Source organism: Phyllobates terribilis, unplaced genomic scaffold, assembly GCF_046119375.1.
Source record: "Phyllobates terribilis strain yellow unplaced genomic scaffold, ASM4611937v1 Scaffold_1__5_contigs__length_1240528914, whole genome shotgun sequence".
Taxonomy (NCBI): Eukaryota; Metazoa; Chordata; class Amphibia; order Anura; family Dendrobatidae; genus Phyllobates; species Phyllobates terribilis.
Window position 1 is genome coordinate 23,304,733 of NW_027362761.1, and position 16,518 is coordinate 23,321,250.

The 16,518-nt window shown below is 42.9% G+C and overlaps 1 protein-coding gene across 2 annotated transcripts in view; it reads left to right on the forward strand.

Moving 5' to 3' along the window:
* The window catches only part of KCNN1 (potassium calcium-activated channel subfamily N member 1), a 234,652-nt gene that overhangs the window by 190,213 nt on the left and 27,921 nt on the right, over positions 1-16,518 (forward strand). The window contains exons 7-8 of one of the 2 annotated variants that reach the window (XM_073659206.1): positions 2,135-2,262; positions 13,198-13,267. In XM_073659206.1, the coding sequence (XP_073515307.1) occupies positions 2,135-2,262; positions 13,198-13,267 (198 nt within the window). Of the gene's footprint in view, positions 1-2,134; positions 2,263-2,848; positions 3,383-13,197; positions 13,268-16,518 lie in introns of those variants that run through there. The other variant, XM_073659281.1, reaches the window with a different exon arrangement.

Below are 16,518 nucleotides of genomic sequence, written 5' to 3' on the forward strand. Positions count from 1 at the left end.
CATATATATGTGACTGACATGTTTCTATCTATCAAATCTATGTGTGATTCTCTATTCCTTCTATTCTAAATTGTTGGGTACCGCTGCTGAATTGCCGGCCAGCTTTTTTAAAGAGACAGTGCATGAAAACACTATTATTTTTTTAATAAATCCTTTACACTAAATGACAAGTACAGTAAGCAACACTGTCACTGTACTTCATATATATGTGACTGATATGTTTCTATCTATCTAATCTATGTGTGATTCTCTATTTCTTCTATTCTAAATTGTCGGGTACCGCTGCTGAATTGCCGGCCGGCTTTTTTAAAGAGACAGTGCATGAAAACACTATTATTTTTTTTAATAAATCCTTTACACTAAATGACAAGTACAGTAAGCAACACTGTCACTGTACTTCATATATATGTGACTGACATGTTTCTATCTATCTAATCTATATGTGATTCTCTATTCTTTCTGTTCTAAATTGTCGGGTACCGGTGTATGCCGCTGCTGAATTGCCGGCTTTTCATGTTTCACTGTGGGCACTGTTCCCATCGATTTGGGCAATCACTGTAATGCCACAACCACCATGGCTGTGGCATTACAATGAGTGGCAGGCAATCCCTGCATGATTGGTGCTCAAAATAGCGCCAGACATGCAGGACACGCTTTTGGTGCACGAACAGTTATCGAACATAACCTCGAACAGCCGAATTTTTTGCAAATCGTTCGGGTTCGTCGAACAACTCGAACACCGCCCAAAACAGCTCGAATTTGAGATTGGCGAACAGTTCTAGTCGAACACCGATCATCTCTAGTCGTAACCATGGATACCTAAGGTCCTGCAATGCCTGCACATGAGGTAAGTGACATAGCGAATCAGAAAAACTATACCACATTTCTAATTGAAGATGTTTGCTAATATTATTATTATCATTACACCTACTACATATTGGGATAGGATCTTGGAGATGGGAATGCCCCTTTAAGTCACTTAGTGTGAGCATCTAATAGGTGGCTGCTCACATACCATTTTCTTTGTTAAGGACACGTCCCCACTATCAGTATGTGGTCAGTATTCGGTCAGTATTTTTTCTCAGGAGTGGGAGCCAAAACCAGGTGAGGAACAATCAGAGAAAAGGTATATTAGAAACAAGTCACCAATTCTGCATTTGTCACCCACTCCTGGTTTTGGCTCCCACTCCTGAGGAAAAATACTGACCGAATACTGATAGTGGGGCCGTGGCCTTAAAGCCCACATACACATTAGATGAAAATGAGCCGATGAATGATCATTTGTCAGTGGTCCAAAATACATGCCACACTACATCAGCCAATACTAGATTCTTTCACTTGATGAGGCAGCCAGTGCTGATCATCGGCCGAAAAAAATCCAACATGTCCGATCCCTGTTTTGTATGATTAAAGGGGTATTCCCATCTCCAAGATCCTATCCCAATATGTAGTAGGTGTAATAATAATATTAGCAAATATCTCCAATTAGAAATGTAGTAGAGTATTTCTGATTTGTCTCTTTCCTCATGTGCAGGCATTGCAGGACCTTAGGTATCCATAGTTACGACCAGTGATATAGTGGCAGTGAGCTAGTTTTTAGTGGTCGTAATCATAGATACCTAAGGTCCTGCAATGCCTACACATGAGGAAAGAGTCATAGTGAATCAGAACTATACTACTACTACTTGTATAAATTTAATCTAATGTGTATGGGTTCCATTATCAGAAATCAACATTCGAGCATTTTTTGTTTGTTTCATTTTTTGCAGCAAGAGAGCTTTTCTCTCAAATGTATTTTGTTCTTTAATATTTCACAAAACACATTGAGTCATGTGGGCTGCATAAATTACTATAGATAAACTGATTATCTCATAATTTGTGCCATGCAAGTAAGTAGTTCCTGGGGCATAATGTACATTTAGAAGCTGGTATTATTGTAACATGGCATCATAGGAAGGTATCATTTATCATTGATCACAAGGAAAGACTGAAGGATGTGGTTAGACATAGTCACCTTCTCACCGTAGTGTCCCTCCACATTATTACTTTCCTCTAGTCCCCTTCATCACTGTCCAGTATGGAGCACGCTAGTCATTTTATGCTTTTGACTTTTTTTTATCTATTTATTTTCTAGGTGAAAAATGCAGCTGCCAACGTGCTCAGGGAAACGTGGCTCATTTACAAACACACAAAACTTGTGAGAAAAATCGACCATGCTAAAGTACGCAAACATCAACGCAAGTTCCTGCAAGCAATTCACCTGTAAGTGAGACTAGAAGGGAAAGAAAGAAGTAAAGGTCAGTCAAGGGAAGACAAAGGTGATCAGGGTACCAGATAGGGAAAATAGAAGATATACTAATAGGAACAAAAGAGAAAACTGAGGTATTACAATCTGGATTCACTTAACATATAGGTAATACACTGCATGTATAATTACATGCACAATATGACTTATGACTTCATCAATGAATTGCCATTTGTCAATTCCAAGCAGATTCATATTCCGTGCCCATTTTTCCCTAAAGATACAGCATGTATTAGTACAACCATTTTCATAAAAAATTAGACAGAATAAGTAAATCAGAAAATATTAGCCAACATTTGATTGGTTGCCAGAGATAACACCAATGTCCGTCTCTGCTGTCTATGAAAACAAGGGCAGACCGATATTACCGACAGCCAAACAGGTCATGAAATGAAAGTATTGGAGCTGGGGTGACATAACCAGCGTTACCTGCTTAGTCTAGTGGGACCTAGTCCTAGCTTAGTACTTAGTCCTAGCTACTATATTGGCATCTAGTAAAGGAGTTTTTCACTACAATAATATTGGTTACCTGTTCTTGGATAGGTCGTCCGTATCAGATTGGTTGGGATCTGGCACCCGGCATCTTCTTTTACTATAAATTTATTGGACATCTAAACATATTAGACATCATGAAAACTGGAAGAACCTATACATTAAGTATATCGTTATCACAAGCAATCAGTGGGCCAATAATGTTCGGGCTTCTGACTAGCAGCAGTGAATGACACAACATGTAGGAGACAGCACTGGAGCTCAACCCATGGAGATGACCATCACCGTGACCAGTGAGAGAACGTTGGTGGCACATGAGTGGATTACAGGGTAAGTATCCCATTTTATTTTATTTTTTTAAAAGGAACCTGTTACTAAATTCATTCTGCCCCGTTGACAGCATGTATACTTTGAAAATAGCACCAAGTACTTTGAAGACGAGGTCAGGTTCACAAATGGCAATTTGCTGCAGTTTTTCATGTATGCTCTTTTGGCTAAAGACAAGTATAAAGGAAAGACTTGAAAAACTGCACTGTGTGAACCTGGCCATACTTTGAGTATAGAGAACTGTGAGAGGAGATTGATAAACTGAGAATATTTCTGAGTAGCAAAAATAGGTAGGAGTCTATTAGGAATAGGGAATTCATATACAGTATTTATACCACCCATACATGTAATATCTGTCAGTCTGTCATTCTTCTTGACTTCCCAATATACATGGATGCTCTACTCATAATTTTGCCAGTGAGTGCACTTTGACAGCCACATAGCCCCACTGAGCCCCATAGACCTTCCACTGTCAAACACACATCCCTAATAAAGCACCGTCCACTTTCCCTTCTTTGCTCCTGTGTAGCCAATCAGATGTTTCTCTTTAGTCCTGTTCGGGAACTGACAGAATTACTACAACAAGAATCGATAAATCCTGAACTTGTTACCCTGTGATACCAGTAAATCTGAAACTGTTACCCTAACTGTGGGACACTAGTCTTCACTGCAAATGAATTTTAAAGGGAATCGGTCAGCAGGTTTTTACTATGAAACCTGAGAGCAGCGTGATGTAGAGAGCCTGATTCAAGTGATGTGTCACTTACTAGGCTACTTGATGCAGTTTTGATAAAATCCTTGTTTTTTCTGCTGTAGATGTAATAGGGGTCAGAATGCTGATCCCTATATAACCCCACCCACACTCCTGATTAGCCGCTTCTTGTGTATACTGTGTATTGTGATACCTAGTTCCCTAGTGATAATCTCCTGCTGATAAAACACTGATTGTATTAAAACTGCAGCAAGTTGCTGCACAAGTGACACATCCCTGAAATCATGCTCTCTGTCCTACATTATGATGCTCTCAGATTACATAGCAAAAACCTGCTAACAGATTCCTTCTAATACAATGCCATGTCTAAGCCCTGTGTTCTGCACAGATTCACATTCTAATGAGTACCACCTCTCCTTCTACATTTACAGAGGCACAGTGGATTGGCCGTGATAGAGATATAATAAAGTCAGTGTCAGTCAGGGCCGGGGGATCGGTTACAGCCGCCGCTCTATATTCTCAGAGTGGGGACTGAACCAGCGCTGGCACCTCCCCTGTGGCTGAAACCAGAGCGCTGCCGGAGGAGCAGCGTTTGGCTACATGTGGGCGCCGACCAGGTTAATAACGCTATTAACCTGCAGATTAACCACACATCTGAAGGTTAATAGCGTTTTTCCCGGTGACAAGTTCCCTTTCACTTTAGTAATGTCATTGCATTACATGTCTTCCAATGCAAAGATGATTTTCTTCCTTCATTGAAAAGAAAATAGGCTTCAGCTTTGCTAATACAATTATAAATGTGTTGTGCAGAAAAATAAAATTGACTCCAAACATGATTCATTAAAGGGGTATTCCGATCTTAGCTATTTTTGGCTTGTCCACATATGACATAATTGTCTGATAGATGTGAGTCCCACACCTATGTCCAGAACAGGGTCCCCATGCCCCCCTGCGCCGCCTGTTGAGGCACTTACTGACCTCCGCTTGTAATCAGAATATAAAGGTGGCTGCACTTATTTGCAACCTACTCCCTTTATATTTATGGGTTGTGGGGGTCACAAAACCAGTTATATGTTGTGATGAAAGAAGTCTCTATCTTGTCTCCCTCTTCCTGTTCATGTAAACATGCATACTCAGTCAAGGCAAGTGATAATAGGAAAATAGGGTAAGACATTTTATTTTAGTATTTTTTTGCATATCACAATCTGTATTCAAACTAAAAATAGAAAACTCGCAATTTTCACACTGGCCAATGGGGCCTTTTTAAACTGTATATTCCTGTTGTTTCGTTGTTTCAGGAAACAACACATTTACATTAACTGCAATGAACGGAAACTTACATTACATTTTGTATTGAAGTTTCTAATGAGCGTGTGCATTGTGAAGTATGGATCAGCAGGGTCAGCTGTGACATCACCTATTGTGAGTGGAAGATCTTGTGTTAGCTGTGTATAGAGATACTAGCTATTGAACCCGTTCTACGCCCGGGTGGTGAGCATTTTTATTGGTATATGGTCTCCCATGCTGGTATGTGCTGCCCCCCTCCTGGTATTTGAGCTGCCCCCATCCTGTCTCCACCATCCTATCCTGATATGCATGGCACCCCTCACCCCCAATCCTGGTATGCATGGCACCCCTCATCCCCAATCCTGGTATGCATGGCACCCCTCATCCCGAATCCTGGAATGCGTTGCACCCCTCATACCCAATCCTGGTATGCGTGGCACCCCTTATCCCCAATCCTGGTATGCGTGGCACCCCTCACCCCCAATCCCGGTATGAGTGGCACCCCTCACCCCCAATCCCGGTATGTGTGGCACCCCTCACCCCCAATCCCTGTATGCATGGCGCCCCTCACCCCCAATCCCGGTATGCATGGTACCCCTCATCCTGGTATGCATGGTGCCCCGCATTCCTATCCTGGTATGTATGGTACCCCTAATCCCTATTCTTTTATGCATGGTACCCCTCACTCCCCAATCCTGGTATGCATGGTCCCCTCACCCCCCAATCCTGGTATGCATGGTCCCCTCACCCCCCAGTCCTGGTATGCATGGTCCCCTCACCCCCAATCCTGGTATGCATGGTCCCCTCACCCCTCAATCCTGGTATGTGTAGCCCCCTCATCCCTTTCACGCTGTACACACATACAAAAAAATAAACACTTATACTCACCTTTCTTCTCTGTGCTCCAGCGCTGCTGTGTCCTGTTCTGCCGGAGGGCGGGGGAGGAGTGCGGTGCTGGAGCACCACGCTGTCCGGCTCCATTTTGCTGAAGACACACTGAAAATGTGTCTTCAGTAATATGGCGCCATATAGCGCTATACGCATGCGCCAATCCGATGCCTCATTCCTGCCCCGGTCTCCGGCGAAGAGAGGCGCTGCGGCACTGCTCCTCCCGGTCAGGTTAGTATGTAAGTATGGCGCCGGAGATCGCGGTATACGTTCAGTGTCTACACATACCGCGCCATACACTTCTCTTACCTGTAACAGCTGGATGCCTGATTCTGTCCGGAGCCAGACTGTTCGTCACGCATGCGCAGTCGTCACGCATGCGCAGTCTATAAAGGCTTCAGACAGAGATACGCATCCCCGGTTATCTTATAGATTACCTGTCATTATAATCCTCTGGTAATATGGACCTTTGCTGAAAACTCTTCCTCAAAGAACTGGAAGTTAAAGTCTAAAAAAAGCACCAGTGGCCAATGTGAAAACTACAAGAGTACTATTAGGTTTCTTTTTTAAATAAAGATTGTGATATGAAAAAATCATTCCCAATTTTTTTTTACATATACTGTATGTAACACAAAAAACTGATTTAAATAATAGGTCATTTTCTGATGATACACGCTCTTTAAGCAGCTAACATATACAGTCATGGCCAAAAGTGTTGGCTCCCTTGAAATTGTTTCAGAAAATGAAGTATTTGTCCCAGAAAATGAAATGCAAATACACGTTTTATTATACACATGTTTATTTCCTTTGTGTGCATTGGAATACCACAAAAAAAAACAGAGAAAAAAGGCAAATTGGACATAATTTCACACAAACCCCCAAAAATGAGCCTGACAAAATTGTTGCTACTAGCAATGAGCAAACATGCTCAGATAAGGGGTTAACCGAGCATGCTCGGGTGTTATCCGAGTATCTTCGGCGTGCTCGTATATTATGTTCGAGGCCCTGTGCATGTCCGTGCATCCGCGAATCCGTGCATGTGTTGAAGCTGTCTAATAGATGCAAATCATGCAGAAGCAGGGCCTCAAACATAATATACGAGTACGTCGAAGATACTCGGATAACACCCGAGCATGCTCTAACCGAGCACATTCGCTCATCACTAGCTGCCACCTTTCTAAAATTGTGGGTAAACAACTTTGTTTCAATATTGTGATGCTCGTTCAAACTCACCTGTGGCAAGTAACAGGTGGGGGCAATATGAAAATCACCCCTGAAACCAGATAAAAAGGGGAGAAGTTTACTCAATCTTTGCATTGTTTGTCTGTGTGTGCCACACTAAGCATGGAGAACTGAAAGAGGAGAAGAGAACTGTCTCAGTACTTGAGAACCAAAAATGTTGAACAATATCAACAATCTCAAGGTTACAAGTCCGTCTCCAGAGATCTTGATGTTTCTTTGTCCACAATGCACAACATAATTAAGAAGTTTACAACCCATGGAACTATAATTAAACTTCCTAGATGTGGATGGCAGAGAAAACTTGATAAAAGGTTGCAATGCAGGACAGTCCAGATGGTGGCTAAGCAGTCCCAATCAATTTCCAAAGAAATTCAAGCTGTCCTGTAGGCTCTGGGTGCATCATTGTCAGCGCAAGCTATCCATCAAAATTTGAATAAAATGAAACACTATGGTAGGACACCCAGGAGGACCCCACTGCTGACACAGTGACATAAAAAAGCTAGACTGCAGTTTGCCAAAATATACTGCTTACCAAAAACGGAATGAGGCCTACAAAGTAAAGAACACAGTATCTACAGTCAAATATGATGAAGGTTCAAAGATGTTTTTTTTTTTTTTTGCTGCCTTTGGCACTGGGTGCATTGACTGTGTGGAAGGCATCATGAAATCTGAAGAGTACCAAAGTATTTTGGGTCGCAGTGCCCAGTGTCAGAGAGGTGCGTTTGCGCCCGAGGTCATGGGTCTTCCAGCAGGACAATGACCCCAAACATACTTCAAGAAGCACCCAGAAATGTTTGGAAACAAAGTGCTGGAGAGTCCTGAAGTGGCCAGCAATGAGTCTGGATCTAAATCCCTTTGAACATCTGTGGAGAGATCTTAAAATTGCTCTTGGGAGAAGGCACCCTTCAAATATGAGAGACCTGTAGCAGTTTGCAAAAGAAGAGTGGTCCAAAATTACAGTTGAGAGGTGTAAGAAGCTTGTTGATGGTTATAGGAAGCGATTGATTGCAGTTATTTATTCCAAAGGGTGTGCAACCAAATATTACTTTGACGGTGCCAACAATTTTGTTCGGCCCATTTTTGGGGTTGTATATGAAATTATGTCCAATTTGCCTTTTTTTCCTCAGTTTTTTGTGTTGTTCCAATACATACAAAGGAAATAAACATGTGTATATGTATAACAAAACTTGTGTAATTACAATGATTTTCTGGGAGTAATACTTCATTTTCTGGAACAGTTTCAAGGGTGCCAACACTTTCGGACTGTATGTACAGCCAGGCATACTCTGAATAAATAAACTGTGAAAATTATGGTCAAAATGAATAAAAGATTTGCTTAGCTAATTCTTGATATGGCTTCCATGGAAACACACAAAAAAATCAGCAAGAAGAAATAAAAAAACAAATAGGTGGCAGATAAAACAGGAAGCAATGAAAAAGATGAGCATCTGTAACCAAGGTTATCACCACAGGATCGGTACAGATTACAGATTTAAAAAAAGTGCTGCACAGAGATGATAATTCACTTGACCTCTGTGAATAACAATACTGTACTGTACAGCAAACCTATTTTTCAAGAAAAACGGTTTATGTTGCCCTCAGCAACCAATCACAGCTCAATTTTATTTTGCCTTCCGCTCTTGAAAAATGAAAGCTGCATTGTGATTGGTTGCATTGGGCAACAAAGACACCTTTCCTTTTCCAGTTGTCATATACCGGTAGTTGCCACTATAGTACTAAAAAAAAAGTTAGGAACATAGAGGTTAAACAGAATAATAATAAGAAGAAGAATTTCTTTTATAAAATTATAATTTTACTTCTGCAGTGCCAATATGTTCCGCAGCACTTTATAAATCCAAGGAGGCACATAATTCATGCCGAAGCTACAGTTTCAAACCTCAATACCTAGGATGCAATTGGATAAAGGTCTTGGCACTTAAATGAGTTTTTCACGTAAGATTCGCATTCTTAGGCCAAGTTCACACATGGTGTTTTCTTTCCTTTTTTTTCCCACCATGTTTTTTTGCCATTGCATAAACTGCAGTGGCCAGATCTTTAGGGCTCATGCATATGTCTGTTTTATAGCTCCTCAAAGTTGTACAATGCCACGATAAACCACCCTTGGAAGTCTACAAGGCCCTATTGTAGCTCTTTTTGCCTCTGACATCATACCTGTTATTGTTTCATGTTCCCGAAGATGCTGAATTATGGAGGTATTATTGCAGTGAGCTCTATCTCCATAATACATCACCAAACAGTGGTACATTTTACATCTACGACTTTATAGTATTAGGCCACAGAGACTCTGTATGCCTGCGTACATGCTCTGCCTAATCTACATGAGATTTATAGCCCTCGACTGACATTTTGCATACTGAAAAGGGTTTGCTGTGTTTTTTTTTTTTTGGCACACAAAAGATGAACATGGCTTAAAGCACCACTCCAGCGTTTTGTTTTTTTATTTCAGCGCTGGAGTGGTGCCACTAATGTAAGTTCCCTTACACTAGTCTTTTACTTTCCAGCTGCTGTCTTCAGCTCTTCCCAGTGCCGCACCACTATCTTGTGACTGCAACTTCTGACTGAACAGAAGTCAGAGGTAACAGACACAAGCTCTCAATGTAAGTTTATGAAATCCTTGTCCTGGCCTAGTTCTGCCTCTCATAGATTTACATTGAGTTGTGACTTCCAGATTGCCCAGAAAGCACTGGAGTGATCAAGCAGGTCACAAACTGCTGGAGACTGACCTATAAAAGATGAAGACGGCAACTGGTGACTATAAGACTAGGTGCAGGGAACTTAGATTAGAAGCACCACTCCAGCGCTGTAATAATAAAAAAATGCTGGAATGGTGCTATAAAAGGGTACTCTCAAGTTTGAAAGTTATCTAAGTTGGGCATACAAGAGCCCAGCGCAGCGCTCAGATATCTCCGGAAGTCCCATTAAGAATGAATGAGTGGCAGATCGCATGATCAGCCACTGCTTCATTCACATGGGGCTCTTCAAAGTCCGGGTTCTTGGGATCGTTGGGGGTCCTATCAGTCGGACCACCAGCGAACGGGAAGTTATCCCTTAACCCATGGAAAGAGGATCATTTCCAGACTTGAAAATACCCGTATATGCAATTTAAGTATATTTAAAAAGTCAAGTCAAGACTGTCCCAAGCCTATATATACCATCTGGTTTGTTTTCAACAGTGTACTCCCTAGTCCTGTAAATTAGTTGTAAGTCTTGTATTGTTTGTTTAGTGTCCTATTTGTTAACAGCAACAACAAAAAAATTATGTTGTGTTTTGTCTTTGTTTTGCTAAATCATCCCCTACCAGAGCTCAGAAGTAAGTTCCTCACTCCATATCCCTCCACGTCTCCAATGAGTAACCTCTCCAGATGTATTGGTGCTTGCCTGCATGGGAATTTAAATAACTGCAAAGTTGTGGTCTCCATCTCTAAAATCTTGTGGTTTTTCATTCATTCAACGAATGAGAAAACCTGGCTGTTCTCTTTATTTTCTTTTTCTAAGCATTGAGCATGCTGCTTTCTGTGATGATTTTGATGTTTTATAACCATGCCGCCTGAGAGAACCTAGAGATACATTGCATAGATTACGAGGAGTTACTTACAGAATCTGCACTTTTAGGTCATCTCCCAATAAGGTTACCATATAATAAATCTTTGCCTGCTCTGCACTCAGTAAGTAACATTGTTTCTTTTACTCAAGACATGGAAAGTGTTATTCCCAACATTAAAGTTATCACCTATCCAAAGAAGACCGCTAAAACTAAGAAGTGCCCTCTCAAAATGAAGCAGTAACCCAGTTACAACCACAATTTGTGCCCCTTCCCCCATACACATACAGCTGTGTCCGACACTGCAATAGTAATAAAAGTGAAAATAAAAAATAACCATTTCAACTAGCAAAAAATGATTGTCAGGATTCACCCAAAGTTGCTCAGTAAATAAATGTTGGTGGATTCTCTCATTTATGTTAAAATCTCATTGATCCACTGTGAACAGTGAATATCCACTATGAATAATAAGGGCATTCTAATTATGTTCCTTCTCCAGAGAGAAGCGATGTTAAAGGTATTTGCCGGGCAGCCTCTTGCCCTGCCCTCTCTTAGAACACGTTTCTGATAGGTAACTTTTATGGCAAATCCATTGTTCAGACCCCAGCTATCAGCATAATCACTTGACTGTTTTCCTGTGAGCATAATAGAATGTGAACAGTGGTGTAACTAGAGTCCGATGGGCCCCAGAGCAAAATTTGGATCTGGGTCTCCTGCATGTTGGTCAGATGTATTAGCCCTTGTAGCATTCTAGATCCTATAAAGACATGCGTGTTGGCCCCCCATTTAATAATGTCCCCCTTCTTGGCCCCTTCCTCTATTGATGTTCCACTTCCTGGGCCCCTTCCAAAAATAAAGTCCTTCATACTGGGTCCCTTACAGTAATAATGTCCCCATCCTGGCCCCATCCAGTAATAATGCCCTCTATCCTGGGCCCTTCCAGTAATAATGCCCCCCATCCTGGGCCCCTTCCTGGTACAATGTACCCCAGCATGTAATAATGTTCCCCATCCTAGACCCCTTCCTATAATAATGTCCTTCATCCTGGGCAACTCTAGTAATAATGTTCCCTCCTGGCTCCTTACAGTAATAATGTCCCCCATGTTGGGCCCTTCCAGTAATAATGCCCCCCCATTCTGGGCCCTATCCTATTACAATGTCCCCCATACTGGGCCCCTTCCTGGCATAATGTCCCCTATCCTTGTACAATATCCCCCATTTCCTGGGCCCCATCCTAGTATAATACCCTTCATCCTGGGCCCCGTTCAGTCTTTCCAGCACATTTTTAAAAGAAACAAACTAATTATTATTCTTGTTGTTACCTTCTCCAGCTCCTCCTCTATAGCCAGCGCAAAAGCCAGCAGCCAATGTATGTTGCTTCTGATTGGCCAGTAGCTTGTATTGCAGTGCAGAGAGCCTGTGAGTCTCTGCACCGCAATACATTTTAGCTGATGGTCCGTCTGAAGATGCACAACTAGGTGAAATTCGCGCTGGTGATGGCAACCCACCATACTGCACAGGCATGGTTGCCTGTCTGCAACCACGGTCATTACACCCCTAAATGGAAACACAAATGCGTGATCATTCTCTGCTCATTGACAAGGTTTGAACAGCTCTATTTTGGTGATTATTGGGACTCTCAACTGTGAAACCCTGCCAATCCAGTGGATATGTTAGAAATATTAATTGGCAGAATTCTCCTTAAAATGCATGATTAAATTGGCCAGGTATGTCATAAAATTAGCATGGTGCACATACTAGGAGCAAGAAATCCTCTTCTGTAATATTTTAATCATATTTGGAAATAGAGCCAACTTTTTCATGCGAGCATGATAAACCAAAGTGGTAAACCTTATTTCATCTTTAATATTGATGTTAATTAGGCAACATGGTTTAAAATGAATCTTTGTCATGATAGGAAGCAGCATACTCACTTTAAGGAACGGTTGCAGTGGCTGCTGCGGTTTGACTTAAACTTTTGCTTTCTACCAGAAGCGATGATAATGATGATGATGAAACGGGTAATTCATACTGACGCATGCAAAGATGCTTAACATACTTCCAGTCTCTATCCCATTACAAGTTTGGTAGCAGTATACAGGCCTATTTCACACGAAAAGGTCCTGCGTAATGCTATGACAATTAAACTTTTTTGCTCGCTCATTTTCAATTAACTTTGCATGAACTAATACATGAAGGACCCTAACAGCACTGAATCATCCTACCTTTTACAAACGTCTATGTGCTGCAAGGGATAACTTTTATTTATACAGCTTCAATTTTGGGGGTAAGGAAAGATATTAGTTGCTTTGCATGTGTCATGTGACTGGCTGTTTGGGAGGTATGTTTGCCATAGGAATCTAACTGCTTTGCTACTTTCAGGTTACGCAGTGTGAAAATGGAGCAGAGAAAGCTCAATGATCAAGCCAACACCTTGGTGGATTTAGCAAAGGTGAGCTTTACCTATGTGATCAGAAGTTATTGCTACATCATCACAGTACATCATGCTCAAGAATTGTGGCAATACCTGCAATGCTCTAACATGGCCAGTAGAGGGAGTCCTTCCCTACTTTATTGCAAGACCTTCCTGTTATGGGACATCAACCATTTGTTCTCCAGAAGTTTACGATCTTAAAGCCTACCTATTTTAACTAAAACAAACCACAATCAGTCTTTTGCCAGCGGTAGATATGCATTAAATGTAGTACAGATAGAAATTCTGTGGCTAAACCAGGGACGAACATATCATTGATACAATCTGTGCAACCACAAAGGGGCCAGGAGGTAAGAGTTCCAGGTAGAATTGTGCATTATGATGAGCTGTTTTACTGCAAAGGGCCAAAAACCCACAAGGGTTTCTCTTCAGAGACAGAGTCTGCCCCAGGGCTGACCTATTTTAAGTGCTTAGGATTGTCCCTTCTCTTATGCCTATTGAATGTGCATATCCTCCTACTCAATGCCAGTTTAACAGGCAGATACATTTTTGTGTGCTCAGCACTCTCAGCAAGCCAGACATGTTTCTGCCGTCCCATCTCTCTGACAGCCTCAGACAGAGAAAAACTGCAGCAGCATCCCCTTCCTCCTACCCACTCCCTTTTTCCCTTGCAGTGTATTACTGCAGAGACTGAGAAGGTTTCAAGACATTTCCAGAGAGCCAGCAGGCATGGAAAATTGGACCCCAGGTTACTAGAAAGTGTGGAAATTTCATATTCACATGTACTATTGATTTATGAAAAAGAAAAACTAGATTGGTAAGTGCAATTTAAGTTTCTGGGCCATGAAATAGCTGACATAAATGTCAGCCTTCATGAGACTTCTTTCTGTCATCCTTTCTGAAGGTTTTTTTTTTTCCCTTTTTCTAAATTCCTTAGAAGTCAATCATAGCAATTTCATCTGTCTCACTGCTGGGAAATGGCTTCAATGAGCATGAAAGATGGTAACTAGTGTTGAGCGAGCACTAAAATGCTCGGGTGCTCGAAGCTGGGGCCGAGCTCGCCGTGATACTCGGGTGCTCGACCCGAGCAACGAGCCCAATGTTAGTCTATGGGAGACCCGAGCATTTTTTGCGGCGGCACCCCCGGCAGTCTGTAGAAAGCCTAAAAAGTGCCCAAAACGAAAGTGACAGTGCTCAAAAGACATGGGGACAGCATGGGGATCGCCACAGGAAGCATTTCTGACCCCCAGGTCACTGCTGTCCACAACGTGTTCAGAGGTATTAAGCCACTTTTACGGGCTGTGGCAAGACGACTCGCTCGGCTCTCCCAGAGGCAGACTCAGGACACACGTTCCCAGGTTACCTTTCTGCTGGTTTATTGTCTGGCATAAACTCATGCAGGGTTCCGCAGGAAAAATAAACAAGACCCCTCTGGGTTAAACGGGAAAACAAAACAAAGCATAGCTCAGTCCATAGGTGAGCGGGTTCCACCCGCTCTCGATAGCATAAACTGCACAGGTAACAAGCTCTGCAGCTTCCACAATACTTCCCTCTCCAGACCACACTCCACAGGAAAAAAAAAAGGACTGAGCTTTTACACATTGCTCAGCCACACCCTGAGGGGAGATAGGGGGAATGGCATCCCGCCCTCTTTGCCATTCCCATAAAACCACACACCCTTTAACAGAGTAAGCCTACCAGCATATAACACGCTGGCAGAAAAATAAAGTAGGTCTTAGTTCACACAGGAGAGCATCCTGAGTGACACATACCTCCCCTCACATATAAAACCAGTGACACTGTCACATATTCCCCCCCTCTGCCCAAAGCCGGGGGTTTGGGCACCTTCTGACACCAGGCAGGGAATCCTAGAGAGGGCATCTGCATTCCCATGTAACCTCCCGGGCCTATGCTCCACGTGAAAGTTAAAATCTTGAAGCTCTAGGAACCATCTAGTTACCCTGGCATTTTTACCCCTCTTCTCCCTCAACCATCTCAACGGGGCATGGTCTGATACTAATTTAAACTTCCGGCCTAGTAGGTAATATTTCAGTGTATTCACGGCCCATTTTATGGCTAAACACTCTTTCTCTACTATGGTGTAGTTATTCTCGCAGGAGGACAGCTTTCGGCTTAGATAGAGAATGGGATGTTCTTCCCCATTTATCTCTTGGGAGAGTACGGCTCCTAGACCAACCTCTGAAGTGTCTGTCTGGACCACAAATTCTTTCTTGAAGTCTGGCGCGACCAGGACCGGCTGCTTGCACAGTGTTAGCTTCAACTGTTGAAACATGGTCTCCGTTTCTTCCGTCCACTTCACCATGGTTGATTTGGTGCCTTTTAGAAGATCCGTTAGTGACGCGGCAATCATGGCGAAATTCGGGATAAACTGCTGGTAGTATCCCACCATTCCCAGGAATGCTCTCACCTGCTTCTTCGAGAGCGGTTGCGGCCAGGTTTGAATTGCCTCCACTTTCTTGATTTGCGGCTTTATTTCGCCTCTCCCAACAACATAGCCCAGGTACTTGGCCTCCTCTTTTCCGATGGCACACTTTCTCGGATTTATGGTAAATCCTGCCTTCCTTAGCGCCTCCAGAACGGCCTGTAGTTTAGGTAGGTGACTAGCCCAGTCTGGGCTAAAGACCACAATGTCGTCGAGGTAGGCTGCGGCATACTTCTTATGTGGGGCTAGGATCCGATCCATAGCCCTCTGGAACGTGGCTGGGGCCCCCTATAGTCCGAACGGCATCCGCGTGTATTGAAAACACCCATCAGGGGTTGAGAAAGCCGTCTTCTCCTTAGCCATCTGGGACATGGGGATCTGCCAGTAGCCCTTCGTCAGGTCAAGAGTGGTGATGTACCTCGCCGGTCCAAGCCTCTCGATGAGTTCGTCGACGCGGGGCATCGGGTACGCGTCACACTTGCATACCTCATTCAGCCGGCGGTAGTCATTACAAAACCTCCACTCTCCATTGGGTTTCGGCACGAGGACGATTGGGCTCGACCACCCACTCTTTGACTCCTCTATTACCCCGAGGTCTAACATCCTCTTCATCTCAGCCGAGATCACCTCCCGGCGTGCTTCCGGAATCCGATACGGCTTCAAATTCACTCGTACGTGCGGTTCTGTCAGCACGTCATGCTCTACCACTTGAGTATGCCCCGGCAACTCTGAGAACAGCTCCCGATTCCGCTGTAGTAATTATTGACACTGTTGCTTCTGGGCCGGTGATAGAGTCTCTGCAATAGTGACCTCCTCCACCTTGCCT